The following is a 23,008-nucleotide window of genomic DNA, read 5'->3' on the forward strand; positions in this document are numbered from 1 at the left end:
ACATCCCACAGCTCTTGGGCATCATTTATTTTTTGCATAGGCATAAATTAGGATCTGGAGATAAAAAACTTAAGAACCAATAGTGCAGCATTTGTGACAGGAGAGCGCAAAACAAAGCCTGACTGCCTCGGGATGGAGCAGGGGCGGCCTCACCACCACTGCATCCAGCCTCATGCTCCAGAGCGGATTTGAGGCTCAGCGCTGCAGTGAAGGCCTGCCCGCCTTCTTGCCCTTTCCCCGCAGCCAGACCACCAGACACAGCCAGAACCAGTGCCCCAGGCCCCTCTCCATGGCCAGGAACAAGAAACTGAGTATCACCCAGTGCCCCACAGAACGGGGCTAGGAATCAAGCCCTTAGCTTTTCAGTTAGAAAAACAGACCTTGAAAAATATATACATAATACAGTGGGGCCTGCTGGCTCTAAAAGTCCCCTCCTCCCCCTTCCCTATCCAGGGTAACTACTGCCAGCCTCTTCCCACAGCCCCCACCAACTGCCCCACAGAGAACAAACCAGAAGGGCGACTACCTGAACAAGAGCTGCAAGAGCCCAAGGGGGCAGCCTGAGCGGAGGGCCCCTACATCAGGGCCTGGTTAGATGTGGGGGCCGGTGCAGACAGACCTCCCACCCCGATACCCTGAACGTCCCCACAAGAGCCCAGGAGTTCCATGCTCCCCACTCTTCTTGCTATAACCCCAGATGCTAATGGCCCGAAAGACAGGTCTAGGTCTCCGTACCCCGGGAGAATGTGGAAAGCAAGCTCAGGGGCACTGGCAGGCCCTAGCAGGAATGGGGAGCAGGGTGGGCCCCAACCTAGCATCAGGAGAGAGAAAAGCAACTACCGTCCCCAGCAGAGGGGAAGCCTACAGGGTTGGCCCTGGGTCCCTTAGAAGATCACAGGAGCCAGTCCCCTTTAGGGCACAAGAAGCCCCATGGCCCACTGCTACCCTCCCCAGGAGAAAGACACGCTTTTGTCGAAGCCCCTCAGGGACCCTGGGGTTCAGGCTTCCCTAGGTGGAGGGCACTAACCTTGTAGGAGAGCTGGGCAGCTCTCCATCAGCTGCTTCCTGCCTGGGGAAGTCCCATCCTGCTCTGGAGCTAAGCACCCTCCTCTCAGAGGGCCTCGCTTCTCTGCCCAGGGGCAGGGGCAGAGGCAGAGGCAGCTCACCTAGACCAGGCCCTAGCTCGCCCCTCCCACAGCCCTGGCACCTGCTTCATCCATAGGCCTCCCTTCAGCAGCTCCCAGGCACCAGCCCCTGACCCCAGGCAACACCAGTCAGGTCCTACCTCTCCCAACTTCCCAGTCCCCCATGATATGCTACATATATACACACTCCCAGGATGGGAAGCAGATGCCACGGGCACGGAGGGAAGGAAGAAGGGAGCTGCTGGAGCCTGCTAACTGCCTCGAGCCACCTGCTGCTCAGGAGACCCTGCCCGTCCTTCTCATCTGCATGGGGCCACAGGCTCCTCTCTTGTGCTCCTAGAAGTCAGAGCGCTGAGTAAGCGTGTGGGGGAAGTGGCGGGGTGCTGTTCACCCACTCCCAGATGGCTGGCAGCAGGCACCACAAAGCAGGGCTAGTGGGCGGGCTCCCCATGCACTCTGAAGCGGTAGATGCAGGTGTACTCGGGGTGGCCCCAGTTAGTCAGGATCCGCAGCTCCACCACCTGGTACGTGGCCATCGTAGGGGCCTGGGTAGAGAAGAAAGGGATTAAGAGCATCAGAGACCTGTGAGGCCTCACTGACAGAGAAGGTGGGAAGGGGAGACAGCCTCGCCTAGGGCCAGATGGCTCCCCTGCTCCTTCCCTGGGGCTCTGAAGAGAACCGGGCTTCAAAAGCTCCTATCTTTAGTCTCCTGAGCAGTGTTTCCAGCCAGTGGGTTAAGGGGCCACCTGTAGCACGCTTCATCTGAAACTGAAATGAATTCATCCACAATCGCTTTTTTATTGTGATCAACAGATAGAACCACCTTCATAGAGGGCTTCATAGATGCTGATGTGTGGCACACTTGATTCTTTTTCTCCAGTGCCCATCAGGCCTCTGTCTAGCCACAGTGTTGGGAATGGTGTTAGCAGCATATCTTACCTGGGCAGATGCCACAGGCCTAGCACACTCCTGGCTTGTCCCTTCTCTCTGGCACATCGTTCTGTCCTCTACCCTTTTTTTTTTTGAGACAGGGTCTTGCTCTGTCACCCAGGCTGTAGTGCAGTGGTGTGATCACAGTTCACTGCCTCAACCTTCTGGGCTCAAGGGATCCTCCCACCTTAGCCTCCCCAGTAGCTGGGACCACAGGTGCATGTCACCACACCCGGCTAAATTTTTTAACATTTTTTGTAGAGACGGGATCTCGCTGTGTTCACCAGGCTGGTCTTGAACTCCTGGGCTCAAGCAATCCCCTTGCCTTGGCCTCGCAAAGTGCTGGGATTACAAACACGAGCCACCTCGTCTGGCCTCTATACTTTCCTAAAGAGAAATCCCAACCTCTCACGCGGCCTAGTTACCTCCTCAGAGCTGACGACAACTCAGTTCTTTCTGGCTCCCTCGACAGCTCCACTGAACTGTCCCATAGGTGCCTCAGACTTAGCCAGACCTGCTCCCTGCTCCACATCAGCCCCCCTCGCAGTGGCTTCTTCTTCCCACCCCATCCAACCAGACATTCACGACCCTCCCTGCTACATCTTTGTCCTCACTCCCAACACCCCTCTCCCCCACCTATCCTGTTCTGGCTGCTTTCCCGCAACCACTTCCTGACGGGTCTCCCAGGCCCAGGCTCGCCCCCTTCGAGTCATATAGGGATGTTAGTCAAATGGACATAGCTTTGTCACCTGAAGCACAGCACTGCCTCCCCCAGGCCCCTGAGGGCTTATTTCCTGCCTCTCTGTGGCCTCCTCTTCCTGCCACTGTCCCTTGTCCACCTCCCACTGTCCCCGCCAACCCAGTTCCTCACTCCAGGACTCCCCCGGTGTGGGGCTTAGGCCAGTGGTTTGTTCAAATGCAGGCTCCTGGGTCCTGTCAGCCCTAAGGAACCAGACTCTCCTGGGGTGGAGACTGGGAGTCTGCATTTCTCGCTGACTTAGGAGATGGGATGCCCACTGAGGTTTAAGCTGCATGCACTGCCTGAGGCTGCAGCTGGCCGTGACAGAATGCCCGCGCCCTGGCACGTGCTGGCAGCGGCTCCTCGAACGCCTCTCGCAGCCTCCTTTCCTGGCCACCCAACCCCTCTTGTATAAAGCCCGCCTCCTGGTGTCCTTTTCCAGGAAGCTTCCCTCATGCTGCCCTTCTAGAAGGTGCCTTCCCCTGTGCTGACACCTGCAGGACGCGTGTTACACCCCATTTGGATGTCACATCTTGAGCTGTGGGAAAGGAGAGCAGGGCTTCCCTCTCTGAACCCCATGCCTGGCAGGGTAAGTGCCCAGGGAGCACCTGCTGCCTGGATGGGGAGTCTGCGCTGCTTCTGCTAGCACAGCAGCATCCCGTACCTGAAAGTGAAACGTCTGAATAGGCTCGCCGTCCTGATCGTAAGTGAACTTGCCAAGGAGTGTCCCCTCCTGCTGCAGGTCTTCGTCAAACCCCTGCAAAGAGAGTGGAGGGAAGTGGGGAGGGGCTGGAGCAGGGAGAACACCCCTCCCCACTCCAATCCCTGCTCCTCCCACCCAGCGGGTCAGGCACCAGCGTGGCCTATGACAAGTCACTTCACTCTCTTGTGCCACAGTTTCTGCCTCCAAAGCCTGAGGTAACAGGGACTGAAGTGCTGTCTCCCACCCTGGCTCCTCCTCTTCCAAATCCACTCCCCTCCCTTCCAGTCCAAGGGTGACCCTGACTTGATCCTCAGTAGAGAGGCCCACGGGATCCTCCTGCAGCCCCTCCGGCCCCACCACGGGACAGATAACTCACAAAGATGGCAAAGTCTTTGGGGGCACTGGAGATGGTGCTGTTGGGTGACAAGGCCTTGGGCACATGCTCTAAGGTAACGGCCGTGGGGCGGATGCGGGCAGAGAGGCGGACCACGGCGAAGCCCTGTGGCCCCTGGAAGGCCCAGCAGTTGCCTGGGTGCACATCCGGCTGGAGGAGCAGAAAGTCATGTGAGGACAGGGCCCTGAGTCCAGCTCTTGCTGACCCCAGATGGGACCAGCCCCCAGTGTGCTCAGAGCCCCTGCTGCTGTGCTTGCCAGGTGCCCACCTGGAGGATGACTCGGGGTGACTGGGAGTGGTACCACAGGGGGATGCCGAAGAGGCTGAGGAGGGCCGTCTTGGTCTCATAGGTCTCGGAACATCGGGTGCTGATGACGCTGGCCCCTGAGACAGGAGAGGAAGGCAGGGTGGGCTCCCGCATGGGAGAAGGGCCCAGCTCAGGCCATTGGCTGTCTCCTCGCTGAAGGTGGATGGCGGATGCCCCAGGCCTAGCCTTTAACCCTAACCCAGACGCTCAGAGCAGCTTTAAACGTCAGCCTCTCCCTGGCCCAGGATGGTGCTCGGTACGTCCTGACTTTCCTGAATTGCCACTTGCCTTTGTGATGGGTTCTAGGTTGGGTGATTTCTGCTGATCCTGAGGTTTGCTTGCTCTGCCCCACCACCAACCTGGTAGATGCCAGGGGACTGGCCATTGCGGGGTCCAGGACAAGGCAAAACGAGGAAAGCAGGGCACGTACCTCCTGACTCCAGGGCGTAGTCTGCCAGCCCGATGCGGTCCTCACTGTAGCGCTGCAGGGCCTGCTTCACGATGTGGTGCACCTGCTGCAATGCAGGCAACAGGAGACGGTTGCAGCAGGGAGCAGACGTGTCCCCGTCACCTCATGGCTGTGGGCCAAGGACCCATGGGCTGACCCCTTCTAGGCTTACACTGTGATGGTGCCCAGTCAGATGTGGGTACACTGCCACCCACCCATGCCAGCCCCACAGCATGCAAAGCCTCCTGCTTGGCACTTCCATCCTGGAACCTGCCAGGGAGCTGGCAGTGTGGGACTGTCCAGGGCTTCCAGGGAGGAGAGCTGTGGGTGGGTGTGTGGAGAGGGGCATGTGGGCCTCACCTCCTCTGTCACTCCAATCACCCCTTCTTTCTGCAGCGTCAGGCCCAGGGAAGCCGCGGCTTCCCTGGCCAACTTGCCCTGCATCTCTGCCACATGGGTGAGGATCTTGCTCTCCAGCTCTCGCAGCTGAGCTTGCATCTCCTCTCTCTGAAGGAGCCCCACGCGGCTCCCTCCGCCTCGGGCAAGGAACTGACTGATCCAGGCTGGGAACTGAGATTCCACCTATGGGAACCCAAAAGGGTGTCACCCTGGGAGGCTTGCCGGGACAGCAGGAGCTGCTATGACAGGGCCAGTGCTTAGCTGGATAGCAGGGATAGGGTAGGAGGGAGGCCACTGGAGGAAAGAGTTATGAACACTCCATGGGCACTGACAGAAAAACAGGAAGAACGCCTGTCAATGAGAGCCCACATGTGGCAAGGCCAGCGCCACAGTCTCTTGGGCATAACAGAGGCTGCAGGGGCAAGGGGTGCCTGCTTTGCAGGCCCCAGGACACATGGTCTCAAAGGAAGAGGAGAGGGACCAGCAGGGCCCTGGTGGTTCCCACTCACGTCGTCCCGCACCGCCTGGAACTGCTGGGGCAGCAGGCCCACTTCATCCGCCACCGAGCTCTGCTTCAGTGCCAGAGCCGCCAGCTCCTGCTGCAGGCCGGCCAGTTGGTCCTCTAGCCGCCTCAGCTCCTTCACAGAGCTCTCCCGGAAGGACTCCTGCGTCATGCTGGTCCCAGAGAGAGAAGAGTAAGCCTCGGATCTCTTGGGTGGGAGGTAAGGCCACACCAAAGAAGAAAGAGGACCCCCTAGTGGGCTCCTGTCATGACAGTGGGTGCCCAGCACTCATCGTGAACCTAAGAAGGGGCAAGGCCTCTCCTGGGGGTTCTGGCTGCAGAACACAGAGCAGGTGCCCAGGAACTGGCCTGCCTGTCCCAAGGAGCTAATTCTGAGCCTGCTCCCTTTCTAAGCCCAGAGTCCAGAATGTACTCTGCCTCAGCCTCTCACATCCTCCACAAGCATGGACATCTGGGGCATGAGAAGGCAGCTACATGAGGCTGTAAGAAAGGACGCCGTGTCTATAAATGAAACCTGGTCCTCTCACAGGGCCTGCCCCCCGCCCTCAGGACCCCCCTGCTAACCTCCATGGCACCTCAAAGACAGGCCCTGGGCAGGGATCCTGAGCTGGGTTTCAACCCCTCCCCCCACCCTCTGCTTGGCAAGAGGATCAGAACTCTCTGCTCTGCGGCTCTGCTCCCCAGTCCTGCCTGGAGAGTGGGTGGGGCTGGGGAGGAGCAGGTCGAGGCCAGCTGGTGGCGCCCAGTACCTTTGCCACTCTGACTTCAGCTGCTGGATGCGAGCCTCAGACTCCTGTGTAGGAAGAAGGGACAAATACAAGAAATACCCAGCTCAGAAATTGGTGTTCCGGAGTAGGATCTGCTGTTAGCGTCTTTGCTTAACCACACCCCTGCCCAAGGTCTCTGACCCCTGCAGCAAAAATCAAACTGGCCTCCTGGTCAAAGCCCTCATGAGTCTCGTCCATGTCTGATACACTGAGGTATCCGTTCACCCACACTCAGCACGTGCACACCAGCATGACAGGCCGCTGTGCCCTGGCACACCCCAGGGAGCCCCTGCACAGCTCTCCAACTAAGGGGTCGGGGGTCAAACAGAGAAGTCAGAGGAAGGCATGCCCCTCGCCATGCAACACCCAAACAGTCCCTTTGGAAGGGCCGAGGGGTCCGAGGTGAACATGTTGGATGGGGTCAGGACCCGGTCACAGGCCCTGAGTGCGCAAGCCTGCTGACCTGGGAGGCCCGGACGATCTTCTTGAAGAGGTCTTCTGAGTCTTGCTGATGCTCTGCTCTCAGGGCAGACAGTTCTTCCTGTGAGACAGGAGTGAGAGGACAGGTCTGACAGAGCCATGCTTATAGGGACCCTTATGACTAGGAGGTGGTGGAACTGGAATTCAAACAAGGTCTGTTTGCTTCCAAAGCCCTGGCTCTCAGCCTTCAGGCTACATTGCTTCTCTGAACCACGCAACACTCCCACTTCAGTTCCACTGCACACCTGTGCAGTGTCAGGCACCATGCTGGGGCTTTCTACTCGCACAGCTCACTATGGGGGTGGGGGAGACACGATAGCCTCCATCAAACAGGAGGAAACTGAGGCTTAGAGAAGGTGAGGAGGCCTGGCATGGTGGCTCACGCCTGTAATCCCAGGACTCAGGGAGGCCAAGGCGGGCAGATCACTAGAGGTCAGGTGTTTGAGACCAGCCTGGCCAACTTGGTAAAACCCTGTCTCTACTAAAAATACAAAAAAAATAGCTGGATGTGGTGGTGCACGCCTGTAATCCAGCTACTCGGGAGGCTGAGGCAAGAGAATTGCTTGAACCTGGAAGGCGCAGGTTGTAGTGAGTCGAGATCACGCCACTGCACTCCAGGCTGGGTGACAGAGTGAGATCTTGTCTCAAAAAAAAAAAAAAAAGAAAAGAAAAAGAGAAAGGGTGTAACTGCCAAATGGCAGAGCTGTCTGATCCCAAATGACACTTGTTCTCTCTCCTGTTGGGCACCTTCACGCTTTCCTATGGGTGTCACCCACCTCCCACCCTGAGGTATTCCGCCTCCTACCTGGATGTGAGCAGCAGTTTCCCTGCGGAAATCCTCCTTCAGGGCAGCTTCACGGCGGCTCACTAGCCCCTCCAGCAGCGCCAGGGTGTCCTCGTGGCTCAGGCCACCACCGCCTCCCTGGCCAGGAGCCCCTTGCTGCAGCTCCAGACGTTCCAGACGCATGGCCTCCTTCTGCCAGTTGGAGGAAAATTCAGCAGCAAGAGCTTCCAGACGCCGCTCCAGAGAGTGTACCCGGGACATAACGCGCTGCTCAGCCTGGCAGGGCGGAGAGAGAGCCACGGAGTGAGGGACCCTTGGATGACAGTGCTTCCCAAAGACCACCCCGACACAGCCAACACAGAAAGAAAGGGAAAAGATTCCACAGGCGTTCCAGCATAAGGCCATGCAGGGCCAGCTGGAGCTCATGGGCAGGGGCTGCCGACCTCTGAGCTGGGTGTGCTGGGAGCCGGGGATCACTGGGTGCCGGCCACAGAGGAGGGTCCCTGAGGACATAGTACAGAAGTCTGATCCCAGAGGAGGAAGGAAGGTGGGCCGGGGAGAAGGTCTGAGTGCAGGGATGGTCCAAGAGGAGGACTGGAAGCTGCATGATGGCTGCAGGGAACCGTGGACCCTGCTGGCCTGAAGCTCACTCCTTCCCCGCCTCCTACAGGGGCAGGGGAACCAGGGCTGCGAGTTCTGTCTGTGGACTCTCAATGGCTTTCACTCCTTCCCTAGGTAACTATGGCTAAGAGACAGAATAATTTCAAAATACGTTCTTTTTCCTCTTTAGCTGGATGTCCCACAGAGAAAATGGAATAAATGTCATTTGGACTGAGGGTGGCATTTGATAGTGTGTCATGAATTTGAGAACGTTGTTGGCTTAACAACAAAATCATTGCCAAGAGAAGTGATAAAAACTGTCAAATAAAGGGCAGGGAGCTACTGAGCAGCAGAGGTTCTGAGTTTTAGAAATTCTGGTTTTTAAATAGGCGCTACATTTGCATGACTCAAAAAGCACACAAACAGGCGGGACGTGGTGGCTCACGCCTGTAATCCTAGCACTTTGGGAGGCCAACGCAGGTGGATTACCTGAGGTCAGAAGTTCGAGACCAGCCTGGCTAGTATGATGAAACCCTGTGTCTACTAAATATACAAAAATTAGCTGGGGATGGTGGTAGGCTCCTGTAGTCCCCAGCTACTCAGGAGGCTGAGGCAGGAGAATCGCTTGAACCTGGGAGGCGGAGGTTGCAGTGAGCTGAGATCGTGCCATTGCACTTTAGTCTGGGCAACAAGAGCAAGACTCCGTCTCAAAAAAAAAAAGCCCACAAAACCAGCAAAACATCCTCTGCCCCATCACCCCAGTTGCCTCACCAACAGCCTCTCCCAGACCAGGAAGCTGTTTTTATTTTAACTTCATGCAAATGTTGCTAATACAAGATATATTCATTTTTTTAACCTACCTTTTTTACAAAAAAGATGGTTCTGAAATTGAACTGTATTTAATGTCTTTAATGGTGAATAAAGGAAAAGTCATAGATGACATGTCATTATTTTGTAAAATATGTAAAATAACAAGATCATGGTCTGGTACTCACTTTGGCAGCACATATAATAAAATTGGAAAGATCATGGTCTGGAAAGTAATATATACAAAAATAGATGGTTAAACATGTGATACCGGCTGGGCGTAGTGGCTCACGCCTGTAATCCCAGCACTTTGGGAGGCCAAGGCGGGTGGATCATGAGTTCAGGAGACAGAGACCATCCTGGCCAACATGGTGAAACCCTGTCTCTACTAAAAATACAAAAATTAGCTGGCGTGGTGGTGCGCACCTGTAGTCCCAGCTACTCGGGACGCTGAGGCAGGAGAATCGCTTGAACCTGGGAGGCATAGGCTGCAGTGAGCCGAGATCGTGCCACTGCACTCCAGCCTGGGTGACACAGCATTCCAGCCTGGGTGACATAGCAAGACTCTGTCTCAAAAAAAAAAAAAAGTGATACTATGCCAGGTGCAGTGACTCATGCCTGTAATCCCAGCCCTTTGGAAGGCTGAGGCAGGAGGATTGCTTGAAGCCAGGAGTTCAAGACCAGCCTGGGCAACATAGTGAGACCCTGTCTCTACAAAAATTTTTTTAAAAATTAGACAGACATGGTGGTGTACACCTGTAGTCCCAGCTACTTGGCAGGCTGATGCAGGAGGACGCTTGAGCCCAGGAGTTCAAGGTTACAATGAGTTATGATTACACCACTGCACTGCAGCCTGGACAACAGAATGAGACCCTGTCTCAAAAAATTTTTAAATGAATAATAAAAATGTAATACCAAGTTAAATTCAGTGAGGTGTAAGTGCAGGTCAAATAACTATAATTAGAAAATGAAGAGTTTTATTAAAAATAAAGACAGGGCCTCACTGTGTTGCCTAGGCTAGTCTCGAACTCCTGGCCTTAAGTGATCCTCCCACCTTGGCCTCCCAAAGTGCTGAGATTACAGATGTGAGCCACCAGGCTTGGCTTAGAGGTTTAAATTGTCAGTATCCGTACCTGTGCTCACATTGCTTTCTGGTTATGCTGACTGCAGGCTCCTTGAGGGCACAGCCTGGGCCTGATTCATCTTTAGACTCTGGCAGATTATAAAAATGGCCACCATCCCTCACTCCTCCCTGCAGCCGCACCTCTGCCATGTGACCTTGTGGGTTCTCTTGCTGAGAGGTGAAGTCTATTTCCCTCTCCTTGAATCTGGATTTGGCTCTGAGATTTGCTGTAGCCAACAGAATGTGGCGGGAGTGACGGTGTGCTGGTTCTGGATCAAGGACTCAAAGGTCTGGTTGCCTTGGTTCTCTCTTGAAACCCTGCCTGGGTGCGATGAGAAACAGCTGGGGCTAGCCTGCCGGGTGAGCAAAGTGCATATGGAGTACAGCTGTCCTAGGCAAGGGCCTTGACCAGCTGGCCCCCAGCTGACCCGCCCCCAGCCAACTGCAGACAGACAGATCCACACAGGCAACTACGAGCCCAGCCAAGATTGCTTCTCTTTTCTCAGACCAGAAAGACCACCCAGACAACCCACAGACTCATGAACTAATCAAACATTGTAGTTTTGAGCCACTGCTTTTAGGGGTGGATTATCTGTGGTAAGAGGTAACTGACTGGGATATTATCTTAGTCATAGAAGGTGCTCAGTAAATATTTGTGAAACAGTATTGAAAAGGAACAAAGTAGACAAGATAATTTGTTGGATTCCTTTTCTTTCTGTTTTCTGTGCCTTGTAAGATGGCAACTAACAGTACACCTCAGCTTTGTGTGTACGGTGTGAGGCAGGCTGAGGGCGCACCCACCACTTTCACTGTCACCTAATTATTGCTAAGCTCTTGGGAGCTACCACCCTCAGAGACTCACCTGGAAATGTGGCGACGAGTCTCTGGCTTCCCAGCCCTCATCCTGCCTCCTGCTGTCCTTCGCTGCCCACCAGGAAACCAAAGCAGGGTGGAATGTCTGCAGCCCATAGGGGTAGAAATACCAAGCGCCTGTGCACACGGGAGAGGGTGTTACCCCAGCTGGGCCTCCAGCAAGAGGCGTGTGCCAGGGAGGATGGCTGCCTGATCCCTGCCAGTGTTTGTGGCCTGTCCCACTCGTGGAGCTGTGCCCTTCCAGAGGCATCAGAGGGATGCAGGTGCCCCCATTCTCTGAGGTGGCAACTTCCACCCAACAACCTCAGAGCATATTCATTCTCACACCCCCACGGGAATCCTTCATCTTTCTGTAAATGGCAAAACTTGGAGAAAACATTTTGAATGAGTTAGGGATGATCCAGGGTACAGCCCAGAGGACCTGATGGTGGTTCTCAGCCCTGTCTGGATGTCAGAATCACCTGGGGAGCTTTTAGTACAACCAGGTCTGGCCCTGCCCTCCGGAGAGCAAGCTAATTGGCCTGGGGTGGGGCCCCTGCGTAGGTGGGTTTGTAAAGCTTCCTGGTGACTGTCATGGGCTGCCATGGCTGAGAGTCACTGCAACAGAAAGCATCACTCCCTCTAAGAGAGGCTGCTCGAGGCCCAGACACGAGCACCAAGCTGCAGCCACACAGAGACATGTTCATTCTGTTTTCAGGGCCATCTGTTTGATACCTGTTTACTCCTGAGCTCTGGGGCAGGTGGCGGGGGAGCAGGGGAGGGAGGGCTTTCTGTCCTGATAAAGCTCCATTCGCTACTCAAGCACCAGTGGTTGGCAGGTGCAAAAGGAAGCTCAGGCCCATGGGGCTTGAAGCCCAGCATGGACATGGCCTTCATGCACACACTCCCTGAGCAGGTCACTGAGCCCCCTCCATGCGCATCTCCATGTGGTGGGTTCACAGCACTGACTACAGCAACCCAAGGCCATGGTGAAGCTCAAATTGAACTGAGATAATGCACGGGAAAGTGCTCTCTGGGTACATTGCTATGCAATTATAAAGAATCACTGACTGGGCCGGGCGCGGTGGCTCACGCCTGTAATCCCAGCACTTTGGGAGGCCGAGGTGGGCGGATCACGAGGTCAGGAGATTGAGACCATCCTGGCTAACATGGTGAAACCCCATCTCTACTAAAAATACAAAAAGAAATTAGCCAGGCATGGGGGTGGCCGCCTGTAGTCCCAGCTATTCGGGAGGCTGAGGCAGGAGAATGGCGTGAACCTGGGAGGTGGAGCTTGCAGTGAGTCGAGATCGCACCACTGCACTCCAGCCTGGGCAACAGAGCGAGACTCCGTCACACACACAAAAAAAGAATCACTGACTCGGCGTGGTGGCTCACACCTGTAATCCCAGCACTTTGCGAGGCTGAGGCAGGTGGATCACTTGAGGTCAGGAGTTTGAGACCAGACTGGCCAACATGGCGAAACCCCGTCTCTACTAAAAATATAAAAATTAGCTGGGCATGGTGGCATGCACCTGTAATCCCAGCTACTCGGGAGGCTGAGGCAGGAGAATTGCTTGAACCTGGGAGGCAGAGGTTGCAGTGAGCCAAGATTGTGCCACAACACTCGAGCCTGGGCGACAGAGCAAAACTCCGTCTCAAAAAAAAAAGAAGAATCATTATTTTAAGGGTGGTGCTCAGTTTCCACTGGATATGAACCAGCTGTTCTTGTAGCAGCAAACACAAAAACGAAGCTAACTTTTGGAAAAGTGTTCTACCCTGTTATTAATAAAAGAAATACAAGTTGAATGATATTAAGCTTATAAAACGAACTCTCAAAAAATAATAAAGCATGGTCTTTAATTAATTGGTACAGTCATTAAAATTGAGCTGAGAGTCACATAGGCAATTCATATGAAACTAGCGAAGCTGTCAAGTGAAAAGCTGAACACAAAGTGTCTATAAACAAGGAAGGGCTGGGTGCAGTGGCTCACACCTGTATTCCCGACACTTTGGGAGGCCGAGGTGGGTGGATCACTTGAGGTCAGGAGTTCGAGACCAGCCTGGCCAACATGGTGAAACCCCGTCTCTACTAAAAATACAAAAATTAGCCGTGTGTGGTGCTGCGTGCCTGTAATTCCAGCTACTTGGGAGGCTGAGGTGGGAGGATCACCTGAGCTCAGAAGGTCAAGGCTGCAGTGAGCTGTGTTCGTGCCACTGCACTTCAGCCGGGGTGACAGAGGAAGACTTTGTCTCAAAACAAACAAAAAACCAAGGCAGGCCTGTGCTAGCGCCTGGGATGATTCAGGGCAGCTGGTAAGTGACTCGTGTAAAAAGAGGCACTTACGGCCGGGTGCAGTGGCTCATGCCTGTAATCCCAGCACTTCGGGAGGCCGAGGCAGCTGGATCACCTGAGGTCAGGAGTTCGAGACCAGCCTGACAACATGGAGAAACCCCATCTCTAGTAAAAATACAAAATTAGCTGGGCATGTTGGCGCATGCCTGTAATCCCAGCTACTGGGGAGGCTGAGGCAGGAGAATCACTTGAACCTGAGAGGTGGAGGTTGTGGTGAGCCGACATTGCGCCATTGCACTCCAGCCTGGGCAACAAGAGCAAAACTCTGTCTCAAAAAAAACAAAAACAAAAACAAAAACAAAAGGCACTTATTTCCCTTTGCTGCTTCATTGTTTTTACTTTAGAGACAGCTCAAGATTTAACTTCATCTTGTAAAAATAACTCCCTCATAGCCGATGTCCCTGTTGGAGTGGAGGGAGGATGACTGCTAATGATAATGGGAGGGCATCCCGCTCTTCATCCAATGTTGCGGCACTAGGGTGTGCTCCTGCCCAGGATGGCACAAAACAGGCTCAGGAGAGGTGGGGAGGGCCATGCAGAGATGATCCAGGGTCCAGGGCTCAGGCCCTGCCCAGTCACGGGCTCACCCCACCCAGTCTTGCCCCTTCCCTGCCTGCCAAAGGTCACCACCCTCTGGTGAACGCATCTCTGTGCCTCCCTCTGCTCTCCCCACGCAGGCTCACCATATGTCAGGCATGTCAGCAAGAGCAGCGGCAGCAGGAACCAGAGGAACGTCTTCAGGGACGAGAAGCGCCTGGATCACGCGGGAGGGCAGGACGGGGGAGGCAGAGGTGTGAGGGGAGCTCCAGGCCGCCACGTTCCACCCAGGGAGTACCCTGAGATGTTTTCCTGGGTGCTGAACTAGAGCTAAGGAGGATAGCTTTGAGCTTCTCACTGTGCCAGGGCCAGCCTGGACACGTCAGAGCCTTTCCTGCTGGGCAGGTCTTAGAATGATGGGACAATTTTGACTGAATTTTACTGATGTTATTAAAAATAGTGTGGTCTTTGAAAAACTCGAAAATTTTTATATGGACAAGGCCTCTAAGTATGCAAATATAGAAAAAAAAAGTAATTCCTTAAATAATAACAAGGAACCTGTTTTTGGTGACACAAACCCATCCTTGCCCCTTGTTTCAGTGTGGCCAGCTGTCCACTCTGCCCGGACCTGGATTACGGCCAGAGGGATCCTGACTTCTGGGTTCCGTGTTCTTCTGCCTAAGGGGCACGTTCTCAAATCCTAGTTCTGCTGGTTTAGGGACTTGGGGAATGAACCCATAGCATCCTCAGGCAGAGCCTCTTTGTGGCTCTGACCATGAGTGGGGAACTCGGGGGGTTAGATTGTCGCAGGCCCAAGAAGGAAGATGGACTTTCTGGAAAACCCCACTTCTTGCCTGGAGTCAGTGGGCCTACCCTGCAGGAGGAAAGTCATCATGTGTCTGAGAGCCAGGCATGGCTGGACTAGTGTGGCGTTTAGTAGAATGTGTCCAAGAAGAAATAATCCGTGCTCTGGAATCCTGCCTCGAAGGGCTATCGATTCGGGGAGAAAAACCTGACTCTGAGTCCATCCTCTGTCAGGCAGGGGTGGGCTTTGGGGAGGCTACTCCGTGATCGCTAATAAAGGCTCCAGGGAAACTGGGGAAAACCCTCAGAGAATCGACCATTACAGGTTGACACACTTTACCAGTCCCTTCACCCTAGGGCCTTGCGATTTATTGGCAAGGGTGGAGTCTCGCTCACCTGGTTAAAACGAAGACGTCAAGGAGGGAGGCAGCTGTGGTCAGGCGGTACCAGGTGGTGCCAGCCCACCAGTAAAGAAGTCTGAAGAGCCGGCCTGGAAGAATGACGATCAAGCCGAAGGCTCCACATGGTGGTTGGGGGCACTGTTCCTTTGTCCCGTCTGCCGTCCTCCCTGCCCCTACCCCACCCCCACCTGCCAGTATGCCTCTGTCCTGCCCTACCGGGACCCAGCTCCTTGGATCCCACCTGTCCACACCCTCTGTCCTGCTCTGCAGCTGCTCCTTCCCTTCCACGCAAGGGGGTCCCCACAGCTCTGGGCTCCCAGTGATTATTCTAGAATGACCTTTCCCCAACGGTCCTACAGTCTCTCTGCATGGGCAAGATGCCCAACTGCAGAGAGATGGGTAAGAAATCACTACCACCAAGAATGGAAGTAACTGGGCACGGGTTGCAGCCCACCTGGCGAAGTGGCCACCATCCAGAGTAAGGAGCCCGCCCGTGAGACGGCGCTTCGGAGCCGCGAGCCAGAACTCTGCTGGTCTGCATCTGAGTAGCCTGCGGGGAACGAGGACACTGGCTCAGTCTCTGTCACTTTTGAGCCTCTTCCTTCACTGTCTTCTGTGAGCCAAGACCACAAGTCAGCCACCCTCCTTCACATCCCCACAGCCCCACGCAGGCCCGGTGTGCAGTAAGGAATGAAATGGGAGCTCTTTGACATTCTGTTTCCTCTGACAGCTTCCTGTTTGCATCCCTCTTCTCACCAGCCACCCCTCAAGCTGCTGTTCAGAACTAGGTGACAGGGTCTGACATGCACACCACTCAGAATGACTGAGCACCCACCATGTGTGGAGCCCCACAGGAAAGTGCTGGAATGGGCCTGAATGCAAGGGTGTTGGCCTTAGGTCGCCACAGACTCGTGGGGTGGGGAGGACAGACAAGTGAAGGGCAGTCACAGCCCAGGGCACCACGGTCCACCGCAGGCCAGGCTGGGGCGCACCCAGGGCCGGGCATGGGAGGGGCGGTGTGCCTGCCACACGCTGCCCTCTCTCCAGCTCCCCGGGGCTCCCTGCCCCGCCTTCCTGAGGTCTCCCAGCAGCCTCGGATCTGCTCAGGAGGGAGGAAGCATCGCCTACCCACGTAGTCGTCCTCAGAAGAGTAGCCCGAGGAAGAGCCCAGGAAGTCCTCGGTGGCCTTGCGCCCCATGAGCCCGCTGGCCCTGCTGCTCTCTGAGCCACCCGTGCCTCTCCTCCTCCGCACCCGCAGGTCCTCACCTGTGCAGGGAAGAACCAGGGGCTCTTCTGGGCTTCCAAGAGCTTCTGAAAAGTGGGGTCTGGGCAGAGAGGTGCTCTGAGGAGGGAATCCCGGGGACTGCAGGGGACACTGCGAGGAGTATCTCGCGGGAGGCGGAGGAAGCAAAGCCCCAGGAGGGAGGGCTCCACACTCACCCCAGTCGGCGTCACCATGCAGTTCCTCCAGGGAGCTCCTGGGTGGGAACCGGGTGCCGATGTAGGACTCGCGGACCAGCGACTCACTGTAGTAGGAGGTGTGTGCATCAGAGGACGGGCCCAGCTGTGGCGCTGGGGACAGGCGCTTCATGTTGCTGGATTTCCTTTTCAAGGTCCTGTGGGACAACCGTGAGGGCAGAGGCAGGGAGCAGGGAGGAGCATGAAGGAAAGCCACAGCCTGCGGCCCTGCCTAGTGCAGGGTGTGGGTTCCCTTGTTGCTAGGCAACTCGCAGCTGCCATTCCCCTGTCTCTTCCAATGCTGGCACTTCCTCTCCTGTTATCTCTGAATCTCACCAGCAGATGGGCAAGATGGGCAGCGGCAGCTAGGGATGGAGCCAGATTCAAACTTTACAACCCACTGAAACCAGACAGACCTGACCTGGCCTCAGAGCTAGCCAAAGCCTCAGGGCCTGTCCTCTGGGCCCCATGTCTGTGAGCGGGGCAGGACAACCAGGCAGCTGCCACCACAGCCCATTTCCCAGTGGCCTGAGGACTGCGCCTGTCCTCAGCTGTGTCGCTGGCCAGCTGCTGAGGCCGGACAGGTGGTGAGACATGCGGGCGTGGGGCCAGGAAGGATGGTAAGGCTGACACGCCCGTCCAGAGCAGGGGGGTTCCTGTAAGCCCAGCCTGCAGTTTTGGGGTTTCCGGCCTGGCTTATGCTTGAAGCTGCCTCTCTCCACTTCCTGTTTTCTTTCTTTCTTTCCTTTTTTTTTTTTTTTTGAGATTGAGATGGAATTTCACCCTTGTCGCCCAGGCTGGAGTGCAATGCCATGATCTCGGCTCACTGCAACCTCCGCCTCCCGGGTTCAAGTGATTCTCCTGCCTCAGCCTCCTGAGTAGCTGGGATTACAGCTGCCCGCCACCACGCCTGGCTAATTTTTGTATTTTTAGTAGAGACGGGGTTTCACTATGTTGGTCAGGCTCAGGTGATCTAACCCCCTTGGCCTCCCAAAGAGCTGGCATTACAGGCGTGAGCCACCGTGCCTGGCCTACCACTTCCTGTTTTCTAAGCATGAGGGCAGCAGCCCCCCAGCTCACAGTCGGGGGGAGAAGAATGGGTGCTGTGTGCTCATACACATGGAGCAAGGCAGGACCCCCTTGACCGGACAGGGGCCCACATCCTTCGACCTCTGCCCAAGGTTGCAACAAGAAGGCAGGGGGACGGCTGGACCACAGGGCGTGCGGGGAGTGACCAAAAGTTTGTGGGGTCATCAGGGGCTGTGGCACTCCCTTGGATCCCTACCTGAGAGGACTATCTTTAAACAGGGTGCTCTGGCTCCCGGCCACCGAGCTCCCTCCGCTGCTGCTGCTGCCATCATCGTCACCCTGGGAGTAGCGCGTGAGGCGCTGGCTTCTTCGGGACATGATGAGGTGGGATGTGGACTCTTCTCCTGAAGAGAATCTAAAGAGAGAGAGGAGGAGGAGGACTGGATGTGAGGCCTGGGGCTGTCCCCAGCTCCTCTCTGGAGGAGGTGGGACAGAGGCATCGCCTCACAGCCGAGAAAAGACCACCCCCCCGGCCCCTGGCATTCAGTCTAAACAGCCCTGATGGAGGGCAAGGCAGGGATCTGTGAAGCACCCCCGCACTGCACAGTGGCTGGAGTCATGCCCGGCCTGGGGCTCACTTCGTGACTCTGGAGCCTCTTCCAGGGCGCTTTCCACAGGCTTCCCAATTCTCAGTTTCCTTGTCTTTATCCTTCGTGGTGCTGAGCTCCGCACAAGCCAGAATTGGGTCTTCCTCGACCTCTGACAAGTAGCAGAGACTCTGGCGCTTCTGGTCACTGCCTGCACGCCCGGTGGTCCAGCCGCCCCACCTGCCTTCTCCCTAGAGACTTCCCCCAGTCTCACTCTAGCTGTGTCCCTTTGCTGACGTGTGCTCGTTAATTGAGGGCCCCAATGAACCTTGATGGAAAACCTTTCCCATGTAGACCCCACCTATGTTCTTTTTTTTTTTCTTTTTTTTTTTTGAGATGGAATCTCGCTCTGCCGCCCAGGCTGAAGTGCAGTGGTGCAATCTTGGCTCACTGCAACCTCTACCTCCCAGGTTCAAGTGATTCTCCTGCCTCAGCCTCCCAAGTAGCTGGGATTACAGGTGTGCGCCACTGTGACCGGCTAATTTTTGTATTTTTCATAGAGACGGGGTTTCGCCATGTTGGCCGGGCTGGTCTCAAACTCCTGACCTCAGGTGATCTGCCCACCTTGGCTTCCCAAAGTGCTGGGATTACAGGCATGAGCCACCACGCTCAGCCAAAAGGATTTTTCTTTTCTTTTCTTTTTTAACAATAGAGACAGGGTTTCACCAAGTTGGTCAGGCTCCCACCTACGTCCTGATGGCGCTTGCACTCTCTGTCCCCACGGTGCACACTGTGCTGCCACATCTTGGTAAGATGATGATAAAATGGTAAGTGTCTGCTGGGACCGGGCTCCTTGTATACCCCATTTATATTATTAGAAGCAAGATAGGTATCATTACTCCCATCTACAAGGGAAGAATCTGGACACCAAGGCAATGGGTAACTTGCCCACAGTTCCTAGCCTGTAAGTGACAAAACCAGGGTTTGGGCTCAGCTCTGACAGGCTGTAGGGCCTGGGTCTTTCTACTCAGCCATAAAGTTTTCCAGTTGTTTCAGGAATGTATTGAAGATTCTGGTTGTGTGTCCTCAACTAGAATCTTTTTTAGCCCCACACATGTGCAAAACAAGGCTGTATACAAACTTGTTACACAACAAATATTTGTTAGCAAACTAACAAAATAGGGAGGAGGAGGGCAGCATGAATTACAGTCAGTTCCGATCACCATGTGGGGCAGAAATCAAGGCTCTGGAACTGATAATGAGGACAAAGGAAGCCAAAGTGCAAAGATCTGGCAAAAGGTAGCATTCTGTGACATGAGGAAGATTAATGAACTGCTCAGGTCTAGACACCCGAATTCAAAGTCCCCGACTGCCAACATGGGGAGTCTCAACGTTAGTGCCTCTGCTGGCCCGTACGACAAAGTCACTTGGGAATTCCTAGCACTTGCTTGTGACTTTTGATCACTTCTAATATTCCTGGTTGATACTTAAATGACCAGTTCTCTGGGTTGTGTGGTGAGTATAGAAGTACACTTCCCAACCCAGGCTGCAGAAACCTGAAGGTCTGGTTAGTCCAGCTAGAAAGTCCTCCTCTGAAAAACAAGCAGCCTCATGTCCTGGCCTTCTTGGCGTCTTCCCAGGTCAGATGCCCATCTGGCATCCCCCTCTACTTTTAGCTGGTGTTGGAAAAGGGACCGATTGGTAGTAGGAAAAGCAGGAAGTTGGCCTGGGTCCTTGTCTCTATTCCTGTCCTTATAAGGTAATCTCCCCTCCCCCCTCCCTGCCCCACCCGTGCGGTCCCTACCTGAAGGCTCCAGCTGCCCACACAGGGACTCCTCTTAGCCCCTGTCCTGCTGAAGGAGGTGACGCCTTTGCCCAGGGCAGAAACGAGGCAACATGTTTATACCATACCCAAGCTTCCGCTGGGAAGAACTAAATATTCTGATGGAGGTTGAGGGGGGAGTGCTGAAAACTGTCAGCACCCGCCTCCGCCCTCCCAGAACTCCCAGAGATGCCTCTTAGTCTTTCCTGCGGCATCCTGGCATCACAAAACAGTTTACCATTGAGTCTGGGTTTCACAAGATGAAAAAGGTCGAGGCCCCATTCTCCAAAACAAGAAGCGAGCCTCTAGGAGCTGAAATCTACTACTGCGAATCATAATAGACACCACCCCCGCCCCACCTCCTCCCTAACAATCAGTTAGGAAACGCTCACCGAAAGCATCCTTCCCCACTTCTCAGCTGGGCGACTTCCTTTCTCAATTCCGCCCTTCCCCATCACAAACATCTCCATCCATCTTCAGACTTAACCCAGATCTGGGGCATCTTCCTCGTGACATTTCCACTCCCTGGGCACAGCCAGGCCACACGCCCTTGTGGGACCTGCCAAACGCCCGGTGCTAACTCCCTCTTCCCTCATTCCCACAGGCCAAACCTGCAGAAATTGTCACCAAAGGCGCGCCTTCCTGGCTCTCTAAGTCACACCGCGCCCCCCATTGCTTTGTTTTGTTTTGTTTTGTTTTAGAACTGAACAAAACGGGCCTTCCTCTGAGGCCCTGAGTTCTGACAGGCAGAGGCTGGGAACTGCCTGTCCCTGGAAACGGCCTGTCTGGCACAAAACCCGTAGGCGCTGCCCGGGGCCGGGTTGGGGCAGCCGGCCTTTGCCCTCCTCCTCCCGGGAGGCTGCCCGGGAAGTCCCGCCCGCAGACACCGCCCTCCCGGCTGACCAGTGGCGCGGCAGGCGGGGCGGGGCGGGGGCCAGGAGGTGAGTCAGGGCGCGGGCCGCGGACCCGGGTGGGGGCTGGAGCCGACCCAGCGCGGCCCGGAGAGGAGGAAGCAGGCCTGGCGGCGCGGCCCCGCCCGAGTGGCCCGACGGTGACCCGGGGTCAGGCCGGGCCGCGGCCCCCCAACCCTCTCCCGAGCTCGCCCTCACTCACCTGCTGCCGCGGCGGCTTCTAGCCCGGCCGGGGGCGTCCGAGGCCCGCCCGCCGCCGGGGTGCGCCCCCTTTCCGCGTGGGGATCCCGCGGGCGGCGCTCCGCGCAGGGCGAGACGGCGGCCGGGCCCGGGGCGCGCGGGCACGCGGAGAGCGGCGACGCAGGACGAGACGGGCGGGCGGACAATGCGGCCGGCGGAGGCCCGCGCTGCGCGAGTGGGGCCGGGAGGCGCCCGTGTGGCCGACTCTGTATGTGTGCGCCTGTCAGTCAACGCTGACAGGCCGCAGCCCATTGGCCAGGACCCGCCGGCCGTCACCGCCCACCGCCGCCACCCATTGGCCGGTTTGAACACAAAGCCCCGGCTCGCCCCGCCCTCGCGTGGGCCCCGCTGCCCTGCGCGCTCAGCCTAGGAGTCCGCGCGTGGGAAGCGCTGGGCGGGCGCGGACCCCGGGCTGCCAGAGGATGCGACGGGAGCCTGTGCTGGGGCTCGGGCTCAGCAGGGCACTGGACTCCCGATCTGGCGGCTCAGAACACCTGAGACAGCTCCGAGCGCCCCCACGCGCGCCCGCAGGCTGGTTCACCAGGCCGGCGTCCGAGGGGAGGGTGGGAGCCCTGGGCGCGGCAGCGCGCGGGTGGCCCTTGGTGCGCTCTCGGTGAGGCTGTCGAGTGCTTTCTCTACACCCGGCACCAGTGCCGTTGTCCTCTTAGCCGGCCATTTCTACACCCATTTTACAGACAGGGAAACAGGTTGCTAATTTGGGGATTCCAGACATGCTGGGAGGCCTTGCCTCTTCCCAAGCTTTACCCAGAGCACCCAAGTTTCACGACAGCTCTTCTATTGTTTGTTTGTTTTAAACAGATTTTCTATTTTATTTAAATAGAGACGAGATCTCACTATGTTTGCCTAGGCTGGTCACGAACTCCTGAGCTCCAGTGATCCTCCCGCCTCGGCTTCCCAAAGTACTAGGATTACAGGTATGAGCCACCGCGCCCGGCCAGCTCTTCTGTTTTAAGGACGGTGCTTGCTGCACTTGAGCTGTGGGAAGGCAGGGCTGGCCACTCATTCTTCTGCCTTACTCAGACTTGGAACGAGTGCTCAGCATTTGAGTAAAATGCCGCCTGACTCCGGGGGTCCTGTTCCTTGGCTCCCCATCCGCCAACTGTACAGATAGAGCAGGTACACAGCTTGGGATGAATCACTTTCTGTGCCAGCCCTTCTAAGGGCAGATGAACAGTCGTTATTTTACTTTTAAAGTACCAAGAGGAAACGAGACAAGAATGACAAAATCACCGAGGCAGGAACAGGAAGGCTGTGGGGTCGGGGGATTGAGGAAAGGCAAAACCCTCATGCTAAAGTGGCTTCAGCCCAACTCCAGACAAAAACAGTCCCCTTTCCTGGGCCTCCATTGCCTGCTCTGGAAAGAGGAGAGTGTCCTGCTCTTCCACCCTCCTGGAGACCACGGTGCTGGCCATTATCACTCCTAGGTTTAGACTGCAAGCTCTTTGAGGACATGGACAAGCTCTCCAGAGCCTGGTACCGAGCCTGGCTCTGGTCTGAGTGTCTGCTGAATGGAGCAATGAAAGGAGAATTCAAATCAGACGTAGGGGCAGCATCCAAGTAGGGGAAGGGCCTCTCTGACTCCTCATCTCTGGGATGCTGAACTCCAGAATTCTGTCCTAACCACTTCTATGGAGTTTCCACATCCTACCGCCCCCATTGCACAACCTGCTTCCCCCTCTCTGGGGGTCCTGGCAGACAGGGGGGTCTGGCCTTGCTGGGGTCAGGGGGGAGCCCAGGTCCCTTCCCAGGATGTGCTGAGTGGATGTGTGAGGCTCATGCCCACAGGCTGAGTGAAGGCAGGCCCCTCTTAAACTCTGTGTCCTCTGGGGGCTGGGAGCAGG

The 23,008-nt window shown here is 55.9% G+C and overlaps 1 protein-coding gene across 7 annotated transcripts; it reads right to left on the reverse strand.

The window, feature by feature from the left end:
• Positions 1-12: 12 nt before the first annotated feature.
• Positions 13-21,243, reverse strand: SUN2 (Sad1 and UNC84 domain containing 2). Of its 7 annotated transcripts, none has more exons than XM_054470589.2 (18): positions 21,109-21,243; positions 17,843-18,001; positions 16,540-16,625; positions 16,228-16,365; positions 15,554-15,649; positions 15,095-15,188; positions 14,041-14,111; positions 11,012-11,139; positions 7,641-7,895; positions 6,819-6,896; positions 6,338-6,381; positions 5,575-5,740; positions 5,027-5,248; positions 4,649-4,733; positions 4,180-4,295; positions 3,894-4,061; positions 3,479-3,571; positions 13-1,690 (listed from the first exon to the last, which is right to left on the reverse strand). In XM_054470589.2, exons 2-18 carry the CDS (start codon positions 17,962-17,964, stop codon positions 1,577-1,579), a joined length of 2,076 nt encoding a protein of 691 aa, XP_054326564.2. In that variant the 5' UTR covers positions 17,965-18,001; positions 21,109-21,243; the 3' UTR covers positions 13-1,576. The 7 variants fall into 7 exon arrangements, with proteins under 7 accessions (XP_054326564.2, XP_054326562.2, XP_054326563.2 ...); XM_054470587.2 differs by having other exon boundaries at positions 16,540-16,715; XM_054470588.2 differs by lacking the exon at positions 21,109-21,243 and adding an exon at positions 19,978-20,101 and having other exon boundaries at positions 16,540-16,715.
• Between the last annotated feature and the right edge of the window lie 1,765 nt (positions 21,244-23,008).

This window comes from Pongo pygmaeus, chromosome 23, assembly GCF_028885625.2.
Source record: "Pongo pygmaeus isolate AG05252 chromosome 23, NHGRI_mPonPyg2-v2.0_pri, whole genome shotgun sequence".
NCBI lineage: Eukaryota > Metazoa > Chordata > Mammalia > Primates > Hominidae > Pongo > Pongo pygmaeus.